The sequence below is a fragment of the Scatophagus argus genome, chromosome 10, assembly GCF_020382885.2.
Source record: "Scatophagus argus isolate fScaArg1 chromosome 10, fScaArg1.pri, whole genome shotgun sequence".
NCBI classification, from domain to species: domain Eukaryota; kingdom Metazoa; phylum Chordata; class Actinopteri; family Scatophagidae; genus Scatophagus; species Scatophagus argus.
The window spans coordinates 10,643,118-10,662,511 of NC_058502.1; the positions used below are offsets into that span (position 1 = coordinate 10,643,118).

The 19,394-nt window shown below is 42.0% G+C and overlaps 1 protein-coding gene across 9 annotated transcripts in view; it reads right to left on the reverse strand.

The window, feature by feature from the left end:
- Positions 1-1,787: 1,787 nt before the first annotated feature.
- Positions 1,788-19,394, reverse strand: part of pax2a (paired box 2a) — a 29,667-nt gene continuing 12,060 nt past the window's right edge. For 2 of the 9 annotated variants that reach the window (XM_046402159.1, XM_046402157.1), the window contains exons 6-11: positions 15,838-16,013; positions 13,713-13,833; positions 7,637-7,852; positions 6,367-6,468; positions 4,816-4,902; positions 1,788-4,625 (exon numbers count right to left, since the gene is read on the reverse strand). In XM_046402159.1, the coding sequence (XP_046258115.1) occupies positions 4,549-4,625; positions 4,816-4,902; positions 6,367-6,468; positions 7,637-7,852; positions 13,713-13,833; positions 15,838-16,013 (779 nt within the window). In that variant the 3' untranslated portion in view covers positions 1,788-4,548. The remainder of the gene's footprint in view (positions 4,626-4,815; positions 4,903-6,366; positions 6,469-7,636; positions 7,853-13,712; positions 13,834-15,837; positions 16,014-19,394) is intronic. The other 7 variants (XM_046402156.1, XM_046402155.1, XM_046402163.1 and 4 more) reach the window with 4 other exon arrangements.

Consider the following 19,394-nt stretch of genomic DNA (forward strand, 5'->3'; position numbering starts at 1 on the left):
TACGCCAGCACAAGTTAAAATGTTGCACGTAAAAGTTAAGTAAAAGTACATAATTATTTACGGCACTTATTTACCTGGGCCCTCTGGCTGATAAATATTATATAATATTATATTATTAGACTGTGCGTATTAATGGAGTCTGTGTCTGTGTACTGTTTGGTGCTTAATTCCAGTGGTTCCCAATCTAAAGGACAACAAGATAAATCTGTGTGAGAAGCAGGTGGTAAAGATGAGAAATTAAAGACAAATTTTTATTCCTTTTTACAGTTTCCTTTTTGCCTATTAATGTTTATATTATATTGGAATCAAAATATTTGCCCTGTTTGGTCCTTAAGTAATTTAGTTTGTAGTTTGCAGGGTGGGACTGCTAACAACTCACAGACATCTGAGACCTGTGACAAGTGGTCCTAAGTAGACACTGCCTTTTGGTAAAGGGTTTTGTATTGTATAAGCCTATCTATATTATATATTTTTAATGGAACATTTTGATCAAAAATAACCTTTAACTACAGCTAACAGATAAATTAGAAATTAAGGGGAGTATAAACAACAGTATTTCCCTCTGAAATGCAGTGGATTGTAAATATAAAGTAGTATTAGTGCTTATTAAGTTTCCACCACTAATACTGACCATCAAAACTTAAGTAGTTAGAGTTTGAAAAAAATCTAATGAAAAAAGGTCATGCCAGCACAAAACTTTTCAAGGGATTGCTTCAGACTGTGTCCATCCACCAGCTCTTTAAAATTGGTTTATTTCACTGTATATATTATCAGTGACAGACACGAATCACAGCAAAGAGGTCTAGCTGTAGGGCATCACCAAGCCAAGTTGACAATGAGGGTGAAGTGTTTGAGTAAATCTCTGAGCGAGGCCCATTGGCCCCTGTGGCAGGGCCTCTCTGTGCGGGTTTGAGAAGGATGACAGGTGCTTTTCGTAATGCCTAACTGATGAGAGCCAATCAGTGCGCCCCATTCTGCTGGTGTGTGTCTCTCTTCTCCTGTTGTTGTCATCTGGCCTGCTAAAGTAAAGATGAGCTTGACTGACAGATGCATCCGGGTTCACAGTTTATTGGTTTCTACGAGAGAGCCAGATATGCCAATTTAGACAGGGTAGTGACAAAAAAGTTCCCATCTAAATGGAATAATTTTACCACTGGGAATTCTCAGCTGGGGGAGGAAGGAGTGTTAGTGTGTGTGTGTGGGGGTGTGTGTATGTGTGTTTTCATCTTTTAACAAGGCCTGAATGACAAACACATAGGACAGTTAGGGGGCTGACAGAAACTGTAGCTTTTGATGCTTCACAGGGGATCCATGAAATAAACAATAGGCAGAGGAAACAGAGAAAGTGAATTACAACTGGCTTGACTTGTGTGTTTCAGAGTAGAGGGTGTAAAAGAGGAGGTGAGGCAGCAGCAGTGTGGTATATCAGGATGAAACCGATGCATCATTAAATATACTGGATTCAGAAGCTGAGGCTAACACTCTCCTGCCTTTCCAACTGTTTCTTTGTTTCACCCTCCACTCAATCCTTTCCTTTTTTAAAATCTTCCCTCTCTCTCTTTTACTGTAGGATAATTTTGAATCGTAATATTTTCCTTCTACAGATCTACACACTGATAAGCACAAACAACTATCATGTAATTCATACTGGAGGGCTGTAGCCCATACGAGTGCCTTCTGTGATCCCGACTGTTCATAAAACCAAACATCAATATGGTAGCAAGCAGGAACGCTACCTGGGAACCTTGAACTCTGAATCATTTTGTTATGGGGTTAATAATGAGGGGACACCAAGTCAACGACTGACATATAAAAGAATTTATTTCTCATGTGCACAAAAAGAATTGGAACAGAACTGAAACAGAACAATGATTGAGGCCACAAGGCTTTCCGTATAGATTTTCATCAGAAATCCTTTTTATGTCCATGACATATCTCCTGTATCATCTTTACAACAGCAGAAGACCCATTCCTTCGGAGGTGCTCTGCTTCCGAAAGCAAAGACTCGCCTGAATGACAGTGGCTTGCACTCTGCACCAGTGTTTCATTTTCAGATATGTCGAGCTACATCGAGTCCCAAGTGCAATTTGTAAAGGATAGCTTCTCCTGGAGAGCAGGACCGCAGTCTGTTTTTCTGTTATCTGGTGCCCTCAGCAATGACAGTTAACCCTGGTTACAGATGATGTATTTGCTTGTGTAGAATTACAGTTAACTCGATCTTGGATGCCTTATGCTAAAGAGTTAGCGATTGAGAGACTGAAGGGAGGAGAGATGTGCGACTGGGAGAAAGTGTGGATGTGTTTCGGTACGTGGAGGCACAGATGACTGTAATTTGGATTAACATAATGATTACAACATCTACTGACAGCAAACAGGACAATATTGTTGATTGTTGCCAAGGACTTCAGTTTGATCACGGCTTCATTTGTGGAGCAAAAGTGAAACTAGAGAGAAACCATTTCACGCTGGAGGTCTTTTGTACTTCTTAACCTTTATGCAGTTCTCCATGGGGATTACTTGTTCTGAGTCCAACAACAAAAGATGATACAGAAAGTCATTTAACTCATTGCATAGTGACATAAACATTATTGTGACATTATCATGAAAACAACAACAACAAAAAAAAGACAAAAACAACCTATGTGATGTTAGCATCTGAAACCTGCCACCACAGTTTATGTGGCCACAGGTTACACAGTCGTTGTGCCTTTTCTCAGGGCACAACATTACATTAAGACACAAATGTAATGCATGTTTTTTTTGTTTGTTTGTTTTTTTTTACAGTTTGTATATCTACAAAGGGAGCCAGTACATTAGTATGATACTGAAATGGTGTGATATTATTTACAGAGAAGAATTGTCTTCACATTATTCACAAATCATCCTACAAAGCAGCATTTTGTTGCAACTGTTGGAATATTGAGCCATTGATTTTCACCTTTTTCATTACAGTCATATGCATTATGGTGTTTGTCTGTCGAAAAGTCACGACATACTTGTTCAGTGTTGACTACTTATTTAAAAGATAATACTGCTTCGTTTATGCATCCATATACTGTAAATAAAATATTAAATATCAAACTAAGTCTTTGGCAAATGTAGTTAAAAGTACATTCACAAAACATTTTCCAAAAAGCAAACTGAATCAGTATTTCCTTTCAGTCACTATGGAGAGTAGAACGAAAATCAAGGAGGGTGTGTTTGTAAAGGCAATTAATTTCATTGAACAATTATGAATTTACGTTGAAAAAACAGGTCTGTAAGGCAATTGTTGAAGCTAATTTACAGTTGGTTCGCTCAACTGCGCACAGCTTTCTAAACTGTGTAGGCATCTAGTGGTATGACTAAGTAGGTGAATGAAGTACAACCCAGGAGAATTTGTTCATGTAGCCACAGGACTATGGCTTACAAACTGCTCTGAAACTTGAAAGTATTACTTTTACTCAGAAGATGTTCACACAAAATCATGTCTGTCTGTCTTCCTGTCTTTCTGCTTTGTTTGTACACCTACACAACGCAAGATAAATAGTTTTGACTTATGTTTGAAATTGGTAAGTTGGTTAAACTTAATTTTACATGAATGCACCAAATAAATAAGTTGAGATTCTAGTGCAAAGAAAAAGTAAAGTGGACATGGACATGACTGGAAAATGAAGGAAATGTGACTGAGCTACTCTGATGTGAACTTTGATACCGTTTTTGTACATTAAAAAATAGTGAATATCATGTGAAAATAATTTAAATTATTTAAAATTCTGATAAGACCATTTTGCGGCCACCATGTTTTTTTTTTTTTTAATACCATGTAAAATGATTTACATTTTTACATCTGATTGTTTGCCACAGGGAATGCGATGTTGCCATTGTTCTATTTAGGATCAGTAAACATTGCATGACATGCTGTTTATCTGATAATGTAGGTGGGACTGGAGATATGGGAGCAGAAGACGTTGTCAAAGCACCAGAGTAAAGCCTGCCCTACAATGTGGAGCCAGGATCTCATTAAGAGGCCCCACAACATTGGTTCAAGTCTCTGCACCATCAAACTACGGGACCACTGTCATCTCCCCTGGACCTCTCTCTTTAGAGCAGAAAAATACTGCAGTTCATCATAAAAGGAATGTGAGGATTCATGAATAAAATAACAACAACAACAACAGCAACAAAGAAACAAAAATAAAAACCCACAACATTTTTTTTCCACATGGTATTCTTCACACTGTTTTTCTTCAATTTATATTTTATAATATATATATTTATATAATCTCTTAAAGTCATTCTGGAAATGTTCAGGCCTGTGAGAGATTGAGGGCATGATGGGTGAGTTCTGAACGCCCGCGGGCCCTTTTGACCCAAAAAGTGTGTAACGCTGAAGCTGGGCTAGATGCACAGGCGTCAACCTCGCCAAATCATCCTCCACATTACGTAACATCACGGGGTTTCCCTCAGGATTCGACCTCACTTCCCTTTGACCTCAGTGTTTCTCAGACGGGGACAATATGGAGGCCGAAGCCCCGGCCCTGCAGTTTGAGCTGGTCTCCATGGTAACTAGTGACGGTCGTAGGCAGTGGCAGCAGTTGGGGGTGCGGAGCCACGGGATGCGGCACTATAATAATAAGGGGAACCTGAAAGTTAACAGAAAAGCAAGTCGTTGGAAACCATGATGTCAAACATCGTGTGAGACACATGCAGGTAGATTGTTGATTATTTTTTTTTAATATAATTTGAATTCTATAACATGTCTAGATGGGATCAAAGCCCATTAATGTGACAGTATGTTTTACAGTTTTTATTACACAAGAGAAAGTCACTTACTTAGTAGTGCTGGATTGCTGAACCGCCATGCTTCGTTGTAAGTGGTGTATTGTGGATGAGAGTAAGGGTTTCCAGAAAAGTCCCCTCCTGGCGAACAAATCAATCAAAACAAACATTAGAAAAGAGCTAACAAAGTGAAATGACTGGCAGCTTTTCTCAAATATTTACCTCTAAAAAATGTTTTTTCCACCAAGTTACACTGCATTTAAGTTACAATCTTGTCACTTAACAATGTGTCTGAGGCATTTTTATCCAGGCTGCCTGTATAGCCGGTCTCCACAGTCCCCTCAGTTGAATTGATTGTTTTATTAATCCTCTGTTAGTCTTTAAGATTTTCTCTATTCTTCCTTTAAATGAGAATTTCAAGCTTTTTTTTTCAGCTTTTGAGCAATGATGCTTCGCTTCAAAACTCCCTAATAGGTTGTCCGAATTTCTCGCTCGCTCTTTGTCCCCCCTGTGCAGGTCGTGGTGGAGAGGACGGCAGGCTGAGGGGATGTCACGGAGCAATGCTGTGGGTCCACAGGTTTCTTTCTTTTACGAGACTATAAAGGAGAGGTTTTATATGAAGCTGCTGAAGAATGGCCTTTCCTTTAACAGTGTTTGGGACCAGTCACTAAATCTTAGTCCTTCAACACCAGACGAATAACGTGCAACCTCTGGATTAAGAAGGTGGCTGTGCTTGTGTGCTCGTATGTGTGTTTAGGTGAACATATCCATACGAATTCTCCAGTGGCATATATTCCAATGAAGCATGGATAATTTTCTTGATTTGAGACATCAGCTTTTACCTCCATGTGTATCAGCATCAGCATCATGCACACTGATCCCACTTGTAAATACTGCACATCTGCTTTGATTACTGGTCAGTGAGAAAGGTTACATGTCTCTGAGCAATAAAGGGAATTGTGTTTTCAGTTGTTTGGAGGAGAGATCTACACACTCTGGCAACTATAGCATCCTCACTGCTTGTCGTGTAACTCAAGCTCATCCCTGAGAGAGATAGTGATTTAAATATTTACAGGCCCTCCACGCCTCTGTGTTTTGACCCTTAACTGTTTGCCGTGAACCTGAACTGCAGGTTAAGTAGAGGGGAAAGAGATACGCTCTGCAGCCCTGGGTGTCCGGGGAGGCGAGGAGGAGAGGCGCAAAAGCAGTGTTTATCGACGGGGCTGGTGAGAGTGCGCTGTGTGGACACGGCGAGGGTAATGAGCGCTGGGAGCTGGAGTGTAACTGAGAGGAACTGTCCTATCTCACGGCCACTGATTGTGGTGATCGCCTATCGAGTTCATCTAATGTCCTCGTCCGCAGAAGCTAACCACAAGCTAACCGCAGTCTAACAAAGCCGCAACAAGCTTGCTTCAATCCTTTGGGTCAAGAGCAAATGCTTTAAGGATTCTTCAATAGTGAGTGTGTTACATGTGTACCGTCAGAGACAAGACAGGAAACCATTAGCGCTCTAAGTTGTTTAAACTAAAGGGTACTATCTAAGTGAAAATAAAACTTTTCAAAGTAAAATTAGTGGCATCATAAAAAGGGAACAGCGTCACCTACCAGGAACCATTCCAGCGAGAGTAGAGGTGGGGTAGCTGCCTTGTCCTGTGGGGGGGACATGAGGCGGGTAGCCAGGTAAGGTGGTGCTGGCCATGTCTCGACCTGCAGGCACACAGGAGCAAAATTCTTACAAGGCAGCTTGAACGCGGAACAGCACTTGCCATGTATGTTAATTAACAATCTGTCCTCTTTATGTTGGTAAAAGCTTGATGTCAGCTGCATTACATCATTTCCTGAAAAACATGTTTGTGGTTGAAAGTGGTTGCACAGAAATTTCTACTAGAGGACATGGCTGATCATTTAGAGGGGTACAACTATACACTGTGAACAGTATGACTACATATAGGCCTTTGTTAAAATACAAAAATACAATCACAGTAGGATGAAGATTCTTTATTGTCAGTCCAACGGCATTGAGTTTTTTGCATTGTGTAATATGATATGTTGTGAACAAGGAATAAAATGAAATCGCCAAATGAAGTCATGCATTTTGTCACAGAGAATAACAAGCAGCGCTGTTGTCACTCACAGTGCATCACACCACTTGATTTTTTTCATAGCATGCAAGATCATTTTGCAATAGTCTAAAGAAACAAAATGGTCCACAAACATGGAAATGTTGCAGCATGTTTCATAATATTGTGAGTTCTCAAACTATTTTCTGAACTGCTTATCTTATATATGGGTGAGATTTTTATTTCAGCAACAACTGCTGTGACATTAATATATCAGTATCCCAATCAAATTTAAAAGTGAAAGGAGCATCAGGAGCTCTCTCTGCTCCACATTCAGCCCTTCATACTGTGACAGTATCAGGCCTGGCTGGATGAAGGGCCACACAGGACAGAGAGGTCCAAAGCAGGCCCCAGCATCAGCCCTATGTTTCTGCCTCTGCACTTCCCACCCCCTTTGGCCTCCTCTGGCCCCTCAGACCTTGGGTCTGTCACGAGGCTTGGAAGGACCCAGAGGCCTATTGTTTACCCGGGAGACGGGCAAGGGGTCAGAGCTGGTGAAAAGCAGTGGAAAGGGGGAGAGAGAAGTCGCTGTTAATGAGGGGCAAACAGTCAGTTTTACTCCTGTATACACAACAGTAGGGCCACAAAGCATGATGGGATTGACTGCTTTGTAACATGAGATGTGAAAGCTTTAATGTGGTGTGCATCTGAAAACTACTGCATTATTAAAGATGAACACAGAGGTAAATCATCTGAACTGAGTGAGCTTGATTGGATTTTCATCTGGCTTTGTGGCCTTCTGGGCAAAGTTGTACCTGCTATAAAAGGCTGGCTGGCATACTGGCTGTAGCAGGGGCCTTGTGCATGGGCAGGGTAGCTGGGAGTAGAAGCATCTACAGAGAGGCTGGACTGGTGGGGCAAGATGTCAGCTAGAGCAGAATCCCCAACAGAGGAGGGGGTGAAGGGGGCAAAGGATGCCTCATGGGGCTCCCGCTTTACACACATTGAAGGTAGATATGATGGGTGAGAGTCTGTCAGGTGGAAAAAAAAAAGAAAAAGAAAAAAAAAACTTGATGTAATGTAGTCATGCAACTCCACACATACTGTACATACATTCACTTCTATCACCCAGATGTATGGTGGGATGGATGCAAAACCTTCTAAATGTCAAGTTAGCCAAAACAGAAACTACTGTGCAGAGGCAAAAACAACTCAAGTGTGTTGCAGCGGAAGTTTTCAGATTTGTCATTGACATAACCGAGCACTAGCACAGTACAATAGATCAAACAAAGATGAGACTCCAAATCTTTAGCAGATCAGTGATATGAATTAAAGAGAGCCTTAAGGATGAGGAATACTTCAAGAAGTGCAACTGCTACTGCACCTTATCTTTTGCCAACTCAGGACCAGACATTTCATATGAAATCTGAATTGTTAAACAGCCTTTTGAAGTTGATTTGTTCATTTACATAGCTCATAATAATAATCTCACATGCACTCAGCAGTAATTCATTCAACTAAGTGGAAACATACACCAGTGAAATGTTGCAACAACACATCGCGCCTGATCAATCAAGCTCAAATGCGTAAAAAATTTCCCCAAGGTTTTGGGAAAACAAACAACATAATCTCACGGCTGCTTTCTCACAACAAAATCAGTCCCACAAATAACCAAACAGTCGGCTTGCAGACAGTTCAAAACTCTACAGTTTGATCTAATTTGGCTGATGAGCCTTGGCATCTTTCATTTCAACCGACTCTGCCTCTTGAACCTATGCAATCAATGTGAGCTCTGTCTCTGGCCTCTCCACGTCTGCTGCAGAGCCCGTTCTGTTTGCTGGGGCCTGTAGGGAGAGATGGCTCTTTCCCGACACCATGATAGCCTCATTAGCTGCTTCCCCCATCATTGTTATTTTACAACAGGACTGTGTGTTGCGATTCCTCATTAAGATAAGGGCTGTTCTACGGAAGGGGGATGCAACACTGTCAGCCCAATGAAGCTAATGCCAGGGAATCAGGCAACCTAACTGACTGCTTTCCCATAGGAATCTATAGCACGCTCTCCAAATCTCTTTTTGTCAGCTGTGAATGTGGATTTAGACAGAGGAAGTGCAATTACACAGACTACTTTCAACATATTGGGACAAATGCCACTGTCATAGCGGGAGCAACAGAATGTTTAACAATGTAAGTTTCTTACTTATGATCGAATCATTAAAAAGAGTGGTTGACATGAATCTCTGGCATGAACAGAAATATTCTAATGAGTGGGGTTTGCATTTAATTGGATGGGCTTAAAGTTTGTCATATGCACCCTACGAGTATGTCATAAATTTATTGGAAACAGAGTTCGAATACAGGAGTGAGTGCAAATGGCTAGCGCGAAGTTCTCTTCTTCAGTTAATTAAATCTAACATGTGGATTCTTAAAGTCGTTAAAGCTTCCAAAAGTTTAGTTATCCTGAGTTTGATTTGAGTGCATACCAACCCCCATCCACTCTCAGAAAGCAGGAACTCATTGATACAACACAATGCAGCAGATAATGTTGTCAGAGACACTGTAAAAGGGCTACATTCAACACATACTGTTATCAGTGACCTTACTGTTTTACTGAGGTTCACAATCACAGCAAGCTTAAACTATAACAAAACCAAAGACACAGACAGATTGTGTGCAGACTGATTTCTTCATCAATGAAATATGTTCATGCAGGTACAGTATATTATTCTTCTAAGGAGCTCTAACTTTGTTATCAGGGAGATGCTGCATGGTGCAGTGTGATATTAATCTGAACTTTAGGAAAAGACTGAGGGTGTTCATACTGAATCTGAAACATCCTGCATACTACTGAAGGCTTCTGTTTTCTCAGCGCCTGAGCAACCGTTGTCAAACAGACAGGGGTTACGATGCAACAACAACCGATACAAACGCATCGTTCAAGACCACTGAACTCTGAAACTAATCAGACATGGTGTTGCTTATTGTCCTGGAGAAGAGGCAGAGCCTGGGTAAAGCAAGCCTGTCAAATCACAGGCCCTGATGATGGAGATGGAAGATAAACTCAGGGTCCTTGGGGACTCTTCTCCTCAGCAAACACATCTCTGAGAGAGTGGAGACGCTATAGAGTTCTCCAACATCTGTCTCTTCTCTACCACTGATACCACGTCTGCAGACCCCATCAACCATAGAAATGAACCGTTAAGAACCTACAACAGTCCTTGGAGTGATGCGTCCAGGTATAGCTGCAACAGCCTTCTCTCAAGTGAGCATTTCATTTTTAAATGGACACAGAGGATCTTCGGTGGGTAAACCATTTACTGGCAAAACTCTTGCTTTCAAAGGCTGACATTCAATCCACAAAGAACTTTTTCATTCTGACGATCACAGTAAAACTTCCATTGTGCGTAGGTGCACGTTTACATTCGCATCAGGCACAGCTAGTCAAACCACCGTCTTCAGTCTCCTGTTTGTTGGAAGTGGTAACTTAAACTGACTGTCAAAGTGTGCATCCAGTTGTGAGTGAGTAAAGAATATTTGCTGGGTCAAATTGCTTGAATTCCCCATCCACAGGTTTAAAGTCATTCATTATCAAATGTGTGCTCAAAGGTTAGTGTGCTGTGGTGGTGGGTGATATAAACATTAATTTCTGAACTGGGGACTACGGGCGCTAACTGAGCTGAGATAAGCAGCTTGTCACCAGGCCACACACCAGGCACTGCAGGTTAGTTGTTGTTTGCCACCCAGCAGAGAATAGCTGGAACTGCCAAGTTATAAACTGGGCTCAGAGTGTGGTGTACATTTCAGGTAATATTAATCTGAAATAAAATGATTTTTTTTTTCTCTTTTTCCTACAACTGCTCTCTCAGCTGTACAGATTCTCATTCACAGGAAAAGAGGAAGGTAGATAAATATGAGGAGAGGTGGATCTTCAGACCAGCTGGAGCTGTAGTCAGTTAGAGGGGTTCCAATTTGCACCGGGCCTCCCCACGGGCTCCGGTGAAAGTGATTATCGAGCCCAGCCTCCACAGAGACTACTGTACTATCATTTGGCGTAACAATATTTAACTACTTCTAAGTAGCTATAATATTATACCACCATTTGTTCCACATAAAAAGCTTATGTCAGGATTGGAATAACTTCAATCTAGATGGATCTGCAGGATACTGTGTGTTGCTTACTTCGTTCAGGTATCAATGGAAAACTGTAAATGCTGGACCAGAGCTGAGGATCAGGGGTTAGTCATGCCTTGTTGCTCTATCCATGGATGCACTGAGCAGTTCACAGCGTTCAACTACTCAATACAGACACACATGCTTACAGCAGCTTCTCTACAGCTTGTATACACCAGAATCAAAGCTGCTTGTTGAATATGCACCACTATTCTGGCATACTTAATGCAATCTAAGTGCCAGTATTAGTGAGAGGCTGGATTTGCATTTGTTATAGTTCTATTAATGGAGGTTAAGAAAATACATTCCTTTCAAAAGATTATTGTTAAATTAAGTCTTTTTTTTTTCCGATTGCAGGACATTAAACATTTGGTGTGTCCTCCTAAATCCCAGCATTGCATTTCAACACCCTAAATCTCTGATTTGGCTGACGCCCTCCGAGGTAACCGTCTCTTTCACACGTTTTGGTAAACAGAGGACACAAAAAATGGCCGACATTGCTTTCACTAGCGTCCTTGGAACGCAAAACTGAGCACTTCATTAATCATTCATCTTTAATAGATTATGCAAATTTCAGGACATAAAAATCAACAAGATCAATAACTGTATGAATTTTAATTGGGAGCAGAAAACATTACAGGACTGAATATAATCTCGTAGCTCCATCCAGTATGAGAACATAATTTATTGATAATTGGATCTCAGCCTAAATGAGGAAGGTAATTTAGCATTTTTCAGCCTCGGCATACATTCCTATTTACAGGGTTTGCTAATGGCAGAAAAAAATAATATTATGCACTCACAACCTACACCCAATCAAATGCTTCACGCATTGCTTTGCATAGTCATTAAAATTAAATAATAAAAGTTTACTGGATATTACTTCTGGGTTCAATTTGGTGCTCAAAATACTCAGACACATTTTTAATGCTTGTGCTGAAGTACGTTGTCATAATCCACTTTAAGAAAAGTTTTGTTAGTTTGCCTTAATATGCAATCTGTGGCCCTCACATGTATCGCTTTAGGAGGCCTCAGGCCCCCAGGTGGCTTTAAGGCCACCTGCTATGAGTGTGCTCCCCAGAGCGAGACTGCTTTCATAGGAGGAGCCCAGCATAAAAGACAAAAACACACCTTTATTCTCCTGAGGCCCAACTTTCTGGGGCAAATCTACCTCCCACATATTCAGGAATAAAAAAGGGGTCTTTCTTTTCCCGTAGCTCTGTGCCTGGGTCCGGGGCTGGACTATAGGGATCATTTGAGAAGGGCCACCGCAGTTTTCAATCATGCTGTCCTCCTCTTTACTCCCTCTCTTTCTTTCGCTTTCTCTCACACACTCACACACACATAGTGGACTCATTGACTTAGATGCCCTCTGCATAATTATGGGTGTTTTATTAAAAGGCTGGTATATTATTCTCCAGTCAGTGTGGCCATCAGTAAACCTAACCTCTCGTGGGAAAGAGTCTCAGCAGTCGCATTGAAACAATATTTCAATTAACCATGCGGCCATCAACCTCGACAGCAGAGCAAAAGAAGCCATAGTGCAATACAGGGTCGGTTTGTGTGGGTTACGTGATACAGATAGTTAATACTACAAGATATTCAGTACACTGCACCTGCTAGTACCTGCTGTCTCTCAGCTGAAGTTACTATTGAAAACAGACACTTCATAGGTTGGAGAGTGTTTGTTTCACTGTATGTGTCTCATCTGTATCGGGGTCTCTCTCTCTCTCTCTGTCCCTCTCACTCCTTCCACAGCATGAGGCAGCCGGCCAGCCACGGTGCTATTCCAGCCGCTGTCAATCAACAGGCTATCATAGCCTTTGATGACAACGTTGTGTCGTGGAGAGAACAGCAGCTGTCTCTTATGAGAAGTGCTCCCAGTCAATCTGTTAGCGGGCCAATCCAGGCTAACACAATAGCCAGTTAGGAGCACGGTATGAAAGGCCTGTAGGATTTAATGGGCTCAGATGATATATTGCTTTGCTCTGTCCCTCAGAAATAAACACACAGAGTGCCTCAAAAAGTGGCTTGAAAGTGCTTTTCATTTGGAATTTTATATATCGATGGAAAATGTGAGCATCATAAGGAAGCGGCAATAAAAATCTTGATGAGTAGCTGATGAGATGATTTTTTTCCCCAGTACTTAGTCAAAATTGACCAAATTTGGGTAAATAAATGTGAAAGTTTATTTAAATAAGTAGAGTATAAATGATACTTCAATCCACGAGTAAAACGAAGCTACAAACAACTTGCGAATTAGCAGTTTTATAAATTTGTTTCAGTATTATAAGTGACATAAAGTGGGTTTAAAATGACACTATGCAGGGTGTTTTCAGCAAGTACAGGTGCATTTTAGTCAGACTGCAATACATTGTGCACACGTGGCTTATGTTCATTGTGGGACTGAATTTGAGTGATTCAACAGCTTCACTTGGCTGGTGAGGAGAGACAAATGGAAATTTGGAAAAAGTGTGTGATGAAGTTTGTTAAAATTTCTGATGATCATCATATTATATGCTCTGTTTTATTTTAGCTTAAAAATTTTTAGAGAACAGTTGGGGAGATGCATCATGGAAACAATATGGTAATAAAAAGAGCTAAACACACTGTGTTTGTGTTCTCAGCACTAAGTTTGACACCCTTGCTGCAGATGTCTTCGGCTTTCTGCAGCTGTGTGTATTCTTTGAGGGATCAATCTAGCATGAGTCAAGATTGTACCTGTCACAACAGAGTAGCTCTGGGAGACACTGGAGGCGAGGTCGGAGCTGGCGCTGGTGGAAAGGCTCGGCTTCACGTCTTCCAGCCCAGTGTTCAAGGATGGGAGTGAGTATTCATTCGCCTGTAGACAAATACACAACAAATGCAAATATGTGTCAGTAGAGAAATGCACTTGCAAGGAGGGCGGAATCAAAAAGAGTAATTCACACTTTTTATATAAAATAACTTCACATTCCAGCAGACTGTGTCACGATCTGGTTAATATCACTCATGCACTGCATGTGAGCCCGCTGTGGGTGCTAGATTCAGACCAGATTTCTCAGTTTAGAAGACAATATAAAATATGTCTGAAGGAAACCCCTGGTGGATCTATGGAAGCTGTCTGTGATCCTTTCACTGCGTTTTCTTCTGAATATTTCCTATGAAATCTGTGAGCACCCCCCACCCCCGAAACCTCACCAACCCGTACCGTTCCTGCTCTCCATGCTTTACCAAGACCTATGATGTATGCATGCATTAGGGCTTGTCTGGAGAGAAGGCAGAAAGGGAGAGAGGGATGAGAGAGGGATTGGGAGAGGAGTGAAAGGACGGGGTGTCAGCTGGCTCTTTGTGCTCCACTGCAGTCATCCCTGTGACCAGTCAAGGGAGGAGACATTCAGGGCTTTGTTACAGGAGAGACATGTGGTGTGGTTTTTTAAAAGGGAGTACAAAATCAAAATCAACCTTTGTGCTTTGCCTCTAGGATGAACCCATAAAACTGAGTTAATAAAATGATAAAATAATGTGTAATGTTTTACACCGTTATGCCTTTATTATATTTTCTTTCCAGTTGTGATTATAAAATAGTGAAGCTGCAGCCATATTTATGTTTTACAGTCCCAAAAAATTGCAATACTCTACTGCATTGTGTAAGAAAACTTCATGAAAGGCTCAACCACTAGTCTCTTTATTATTTATTCACTTTAATCTGAGGTTAAGACTCTGCTAGCAGCTGTGATGAATCCTGTTTGTTAATGAGATGACACTTCCTGACCTGACTCTTCTTCTTTGAAAGGATAAGTGTGTGTGCACACATTTGTGTCTGTGAGTGTTTGTATCAGAGTGTGTGCGCATCTGTTTGTCTCAATGGGATGGGGGTCCCACAGGGGCGAGCTGGTGACCCCAGTCTTGTCTGTCTCTATCCCAGATAAACTCTAATTGTCTGCTTACAACTGTTCCCTGGCACTAGGCTGGATGTTCCTCTCTATTCCGCTGGGCCTCAGCAGCACAAGAGCCATTTTGTCATGCAGATGGGCTGTGGGCAGGGCTGGGCAGGGCTGGGCGGAGGGCGAGTGGCAAGCACAGAGGGGCCTGAATGACCTGACCACATGGCTGCCAGAAGTGTGGGAGGGATGAGGCCTATTCAGCCTGGCCTCTTCAAAATGGCTTTTTAATGCCCTGACGCAGACACCAGACAAGCCCCTAATAGCCTAATATCCCACCTTTTCACCAGTTTAAGAAAAGGAGGGGGTGTTGGAAACGGGGAGAAAAAAGGAGGCACTCGGAACGAGTGGAAAGCGGCCTGATTAATATTACATTAAATTAAAACTGATTTTTCTGGACCATTCTGATGCCGTTTTTCTCCCCCCCTCCTCCACCTTCCTCTCGCCTTTTTAATACCTTCTCCTCCACTCTTTGTGATTGCAAGTCATTTCCAATTCGTTTTGGTATTGATCTTGCCGTAGAAATCACTTTGGTAATTAGCTGCATTAGGGGCTGTATAGCAGGCAGAGGGGCTGTCCCTCTGATTTATCGCCGCTGTAATTCCCCGTGATCGCACAGAGATGAAAATGAACTCAATTAGGGCACTGCTAAGGCTGCATGGGCACCCACACAGAGTTCCAATGCAAAAATTAATAGTCTCTTGTTGTTTAACAGTGTAATGTATGTAAATAAAGGTTATCCGCTGTAATAAGCTGTAGGCTTGTAGGGTTGCTTTAAGCAAGCAAGTTGCACAGGGCTTTTTTGTCACCTATGTTAGCACGTGGACCACTTAATTCACTATATAATATTAGAAATCACTGTAAATTATTTTGCTCTTGACTGCCAGTTGAGCTGCAAATATCATGAAATCTGTCGTGCTAACCTGTTCAGGTTTGATGTGTTCTGAAGGGGGGAAGACATCAGGGTAGGAAGGACGTTCAAACACACGGTCCAGGGCCTCCAGCTGCTGTTGGGTGAAGGCGTCTGCTCGCAGGTGCTTCCTTAGACTCTCCACGCTGCCCTGAGAGTCGCTGCCCGGGCCTGAGCCATCAGAGCCGTCTAAAGAAAGAGGGAGAGGAAGAAGGGAAGAGGGGGAGGGAGGGCAACAACATTCTGCATCAGGGCATAGCTCCAGTCTTTTCACCTGATATTATTCTAGCGAGCTAGCAATGTGAGATAACCGTGAGGAATTTTTTATTTTTTTCCAAGCTCAACGGGTGTGAGAATGATGGCATGAGGTGCAGGAGTAAATTCAGGGAGACCCACCAGCACGTCTGCCTTTAATCTCCCTCTCACTGCCTCTTCCTCTCACACACATATACACTCACTCAAGCAGCACCCACCCACCCCCTCCACCTCTACCTCTCCTCGTGGCCACCATCAGCATGGTCATCATGTGATAGGTCTATGGTAATTGATGGATTACCTTCAGTGCAAATATATACTTGTAAGGGAGAGCGTGTGTTTCAGGAGGAGAAAGTAGGGCTGGCGATTACATCCAGAGCCTCTCATTCTGCCAGAGGGAAATGGAGAGCCATTATTTAACTGCACTATTTCCTCCTGAACATATTACCCTTCCCTCTCTCTGTCTCTCTTTCTCTCCCTCCATCCCCCACATATTGCCTGTCTTCTGGAAAACAGAATGGAGTGGGGATGGTACTCAGGGCCGAATGAGGACGGGGCGTCGAGGGCAAGCGTATGCATTTCCTCACTCGGTCACACTCTATATAAACAAATAAGCCTATGCTTCCCTCGTTCTCCTGATCTCTGACCCTATCAACTCGGCCAGGGAGCCTGCCGCTGCCGTTGCAGCTCTCCCTCTGCTCACTCATCAAGTCCTGAACACTGAAAAAGAAAAAAAAAAATCTGCAGCTAAAACCTCCAGCCAGCAACCCAGGAAGCTCCACTCCACTGCCTGCCTCCTGCCACCCTCCCTTCCTCCCTATACTCCGCCACCAACAGCGGATGAGGGCTTTAGCTCCCATACAAATCTGTCATTCTAAATTTGCAGCAGATTATGTTCTCTCCTGGGCGAGCCGGCGGTGATATATGATATGCAAGGCCGCTATTGATTGCCTGATCCGCCAGCAGAAGAGGGAGGCGAAATGAACTTGGAATGAACATCATGCCTCAACTCATTGTGCGTATAATACTCTACTTAATCCCACATTTTTCTGTGCTATGGAATTCAATTGATCAATCATGTTCCACTGATGGTACCATTTCAGGGCGTTATTGCCATTCTGCTCGGCTGCTTGACCTTTTTTCAATGGCTGAGGCCAGAGGATGAACCCGACTTGCACCAAGAAATAGATCCATGGAGAGAATGGAATAGAGGACTGCAATTGGGTATGAGTGTTCACAGATGGGGGGGTGTGCGTATGTGTGTTTCACTGCTAAAATATATTGACTTTAGCTTTGTGTAACATTTATGAAGGAATCAGTATTTTCTCCTACCGTGTGTGGTTTTTCCTACCATCAGTTAGCCGAATATTTTAGCACAGGATTTTCTCTTTTATTTTATTTTCTAAATTTAAACAGCTCCCTTGGGTGGAGGGTTGGGGTTACTGCTGGCATTATTGTTGTTGTATAAAACTCAATTGTTGTCTGTGGTACAGAAGAGAATGGAGTCATTAATTACCTTGTATCAGCTGGTCTGAGAAAAGAGGCAAGCTCGATCAAATCAATAGCAACTGTTTGTCATTCACTATGGAGAAGCATGCTTATACTCAGCCCCCCTCTTACACTTAATCAGACCTTCTGAACTGGCTGCAAAAGGATATAAATACCCGTCACAGGATACTTTTTTGGTGCACTTTCTGTGATCGGAATGAAAACCAAAATTAAAAACCCAATTCTGAAACCTGCAAATTGACTGACAGGCGGTTTAACATGAGGACTATCAATAAACAACAACTACAATTATATAAACAACACTTTGTGATGTTGTTATGATTTGTTTATGTCAGTAATTGTTTAAAATTTGGAGTGAAACAGGTCCATTTTTAAATTATATTCAGATAAGAAACTGATTTTTTTCATCTCTGACTTTTCAGTTATGTATGTGAATTTCTGTCTAGTTTATGTGGTCAAAGAATTACTGATCTGGCCTTTAAACAGAAATACTGGTAAATCATTTATTTTCAGAATTTGCCATTAGAGGTTCATGTTTGACATATATCATAAGATAGCTGCAATAAATCAGATTCATCCTCTGACAGTCAGCGTGTCAAGTGGAGTGTGAAGCCTGACTGTCAGATCGCCTGTGTGTGTGTGTGTGTGTGTGTGTGTGCGCCTCATTGACTGGTTTGTTTCATTTTCTCAGTGTTTCTTCAACCCCTTTGGGTGTCTCAGCAGGTATTCTCTTATCACTCCCACAGCACCAGCTGACTGCGTCTCTTCGTTTTAACACCAAAGTGACAAAGCAATGTGCTTTCTGCTAAATGCTTTCTTTGATCAGCTTGAACAGACAAACACTGTTTGACCTCATTGTGTCCAAAAGCTGCACATTTCATTGTGATGTAGTCATACATTTTAGGTGGACTGGGCAGCTTTACTCCAAACTCAAGGCTCCAAGGACAAACTCAACCAATGGACAAGAAACTGAAAGCTCTTGTTGCTTTTGCTGCTTAAGTTGCTGTTAAGCCTTTTATACTCATGCACTTTCAGCCGTTTGTATACACACACATACATAGAGCTGCTACAAGTAGCTACTGTGAAACAGACCACACTGGTATCAAATGCTGTTCTGTTTTGCTTTCCCTCTAAGGGGTATGTTAACGTCCTGCGATGGCATGGTGGCACTTTATGTCCTTTCATCTCCCCTGTTCCTGTGATAAGATAAGTCAGAGGAGAGTAGAAGTGGGGGCTTGTTTGAAAGGCAAATGAATTCCTGCACAGCGCCCGTCTCTCTCTGTAAATCAATGGCACAGGGTTTCCTAGATCAGAGGCTGCCATTTCTCCGCTGATAGGTGAAATGATGCTATCGCAAATTATGGATCATTTGTTGATGTTTTTAAGAATGCAGTTATGCTTGAAATAAAGAAAGAGAGAGCGCAAACAAACTGGTATACCCAGAGGGTGAACACTCCTCCCCTGTAAGCTAGCTATATTTATGAAACCTTTGAAGCGGAAAGGAGAGAGGTGGGTGGCGTGGGGGAGAAAGAGGGAGAGAGGCAGCAACACTGCCATGGCTGTTAAGATCCTGTTATGTTGTGGTGTGTTTAAAAGCTTTATTAATTCGATTTAGCACCACCAACCAGTGTACTGACTGTCAACAGGCATAGCGATGCTTACTTGATATCTGCACTCACTGCCAACTCTGAGGCGGTGTCGATAGTATTTTGAAGCTAGTCATTTTATTTGCTTTGATTTAAATCCCTAGATTCAGGCCAGTGCGAAAAGTTTAGAATGATTGACATGATGAAATAAAAGTACACC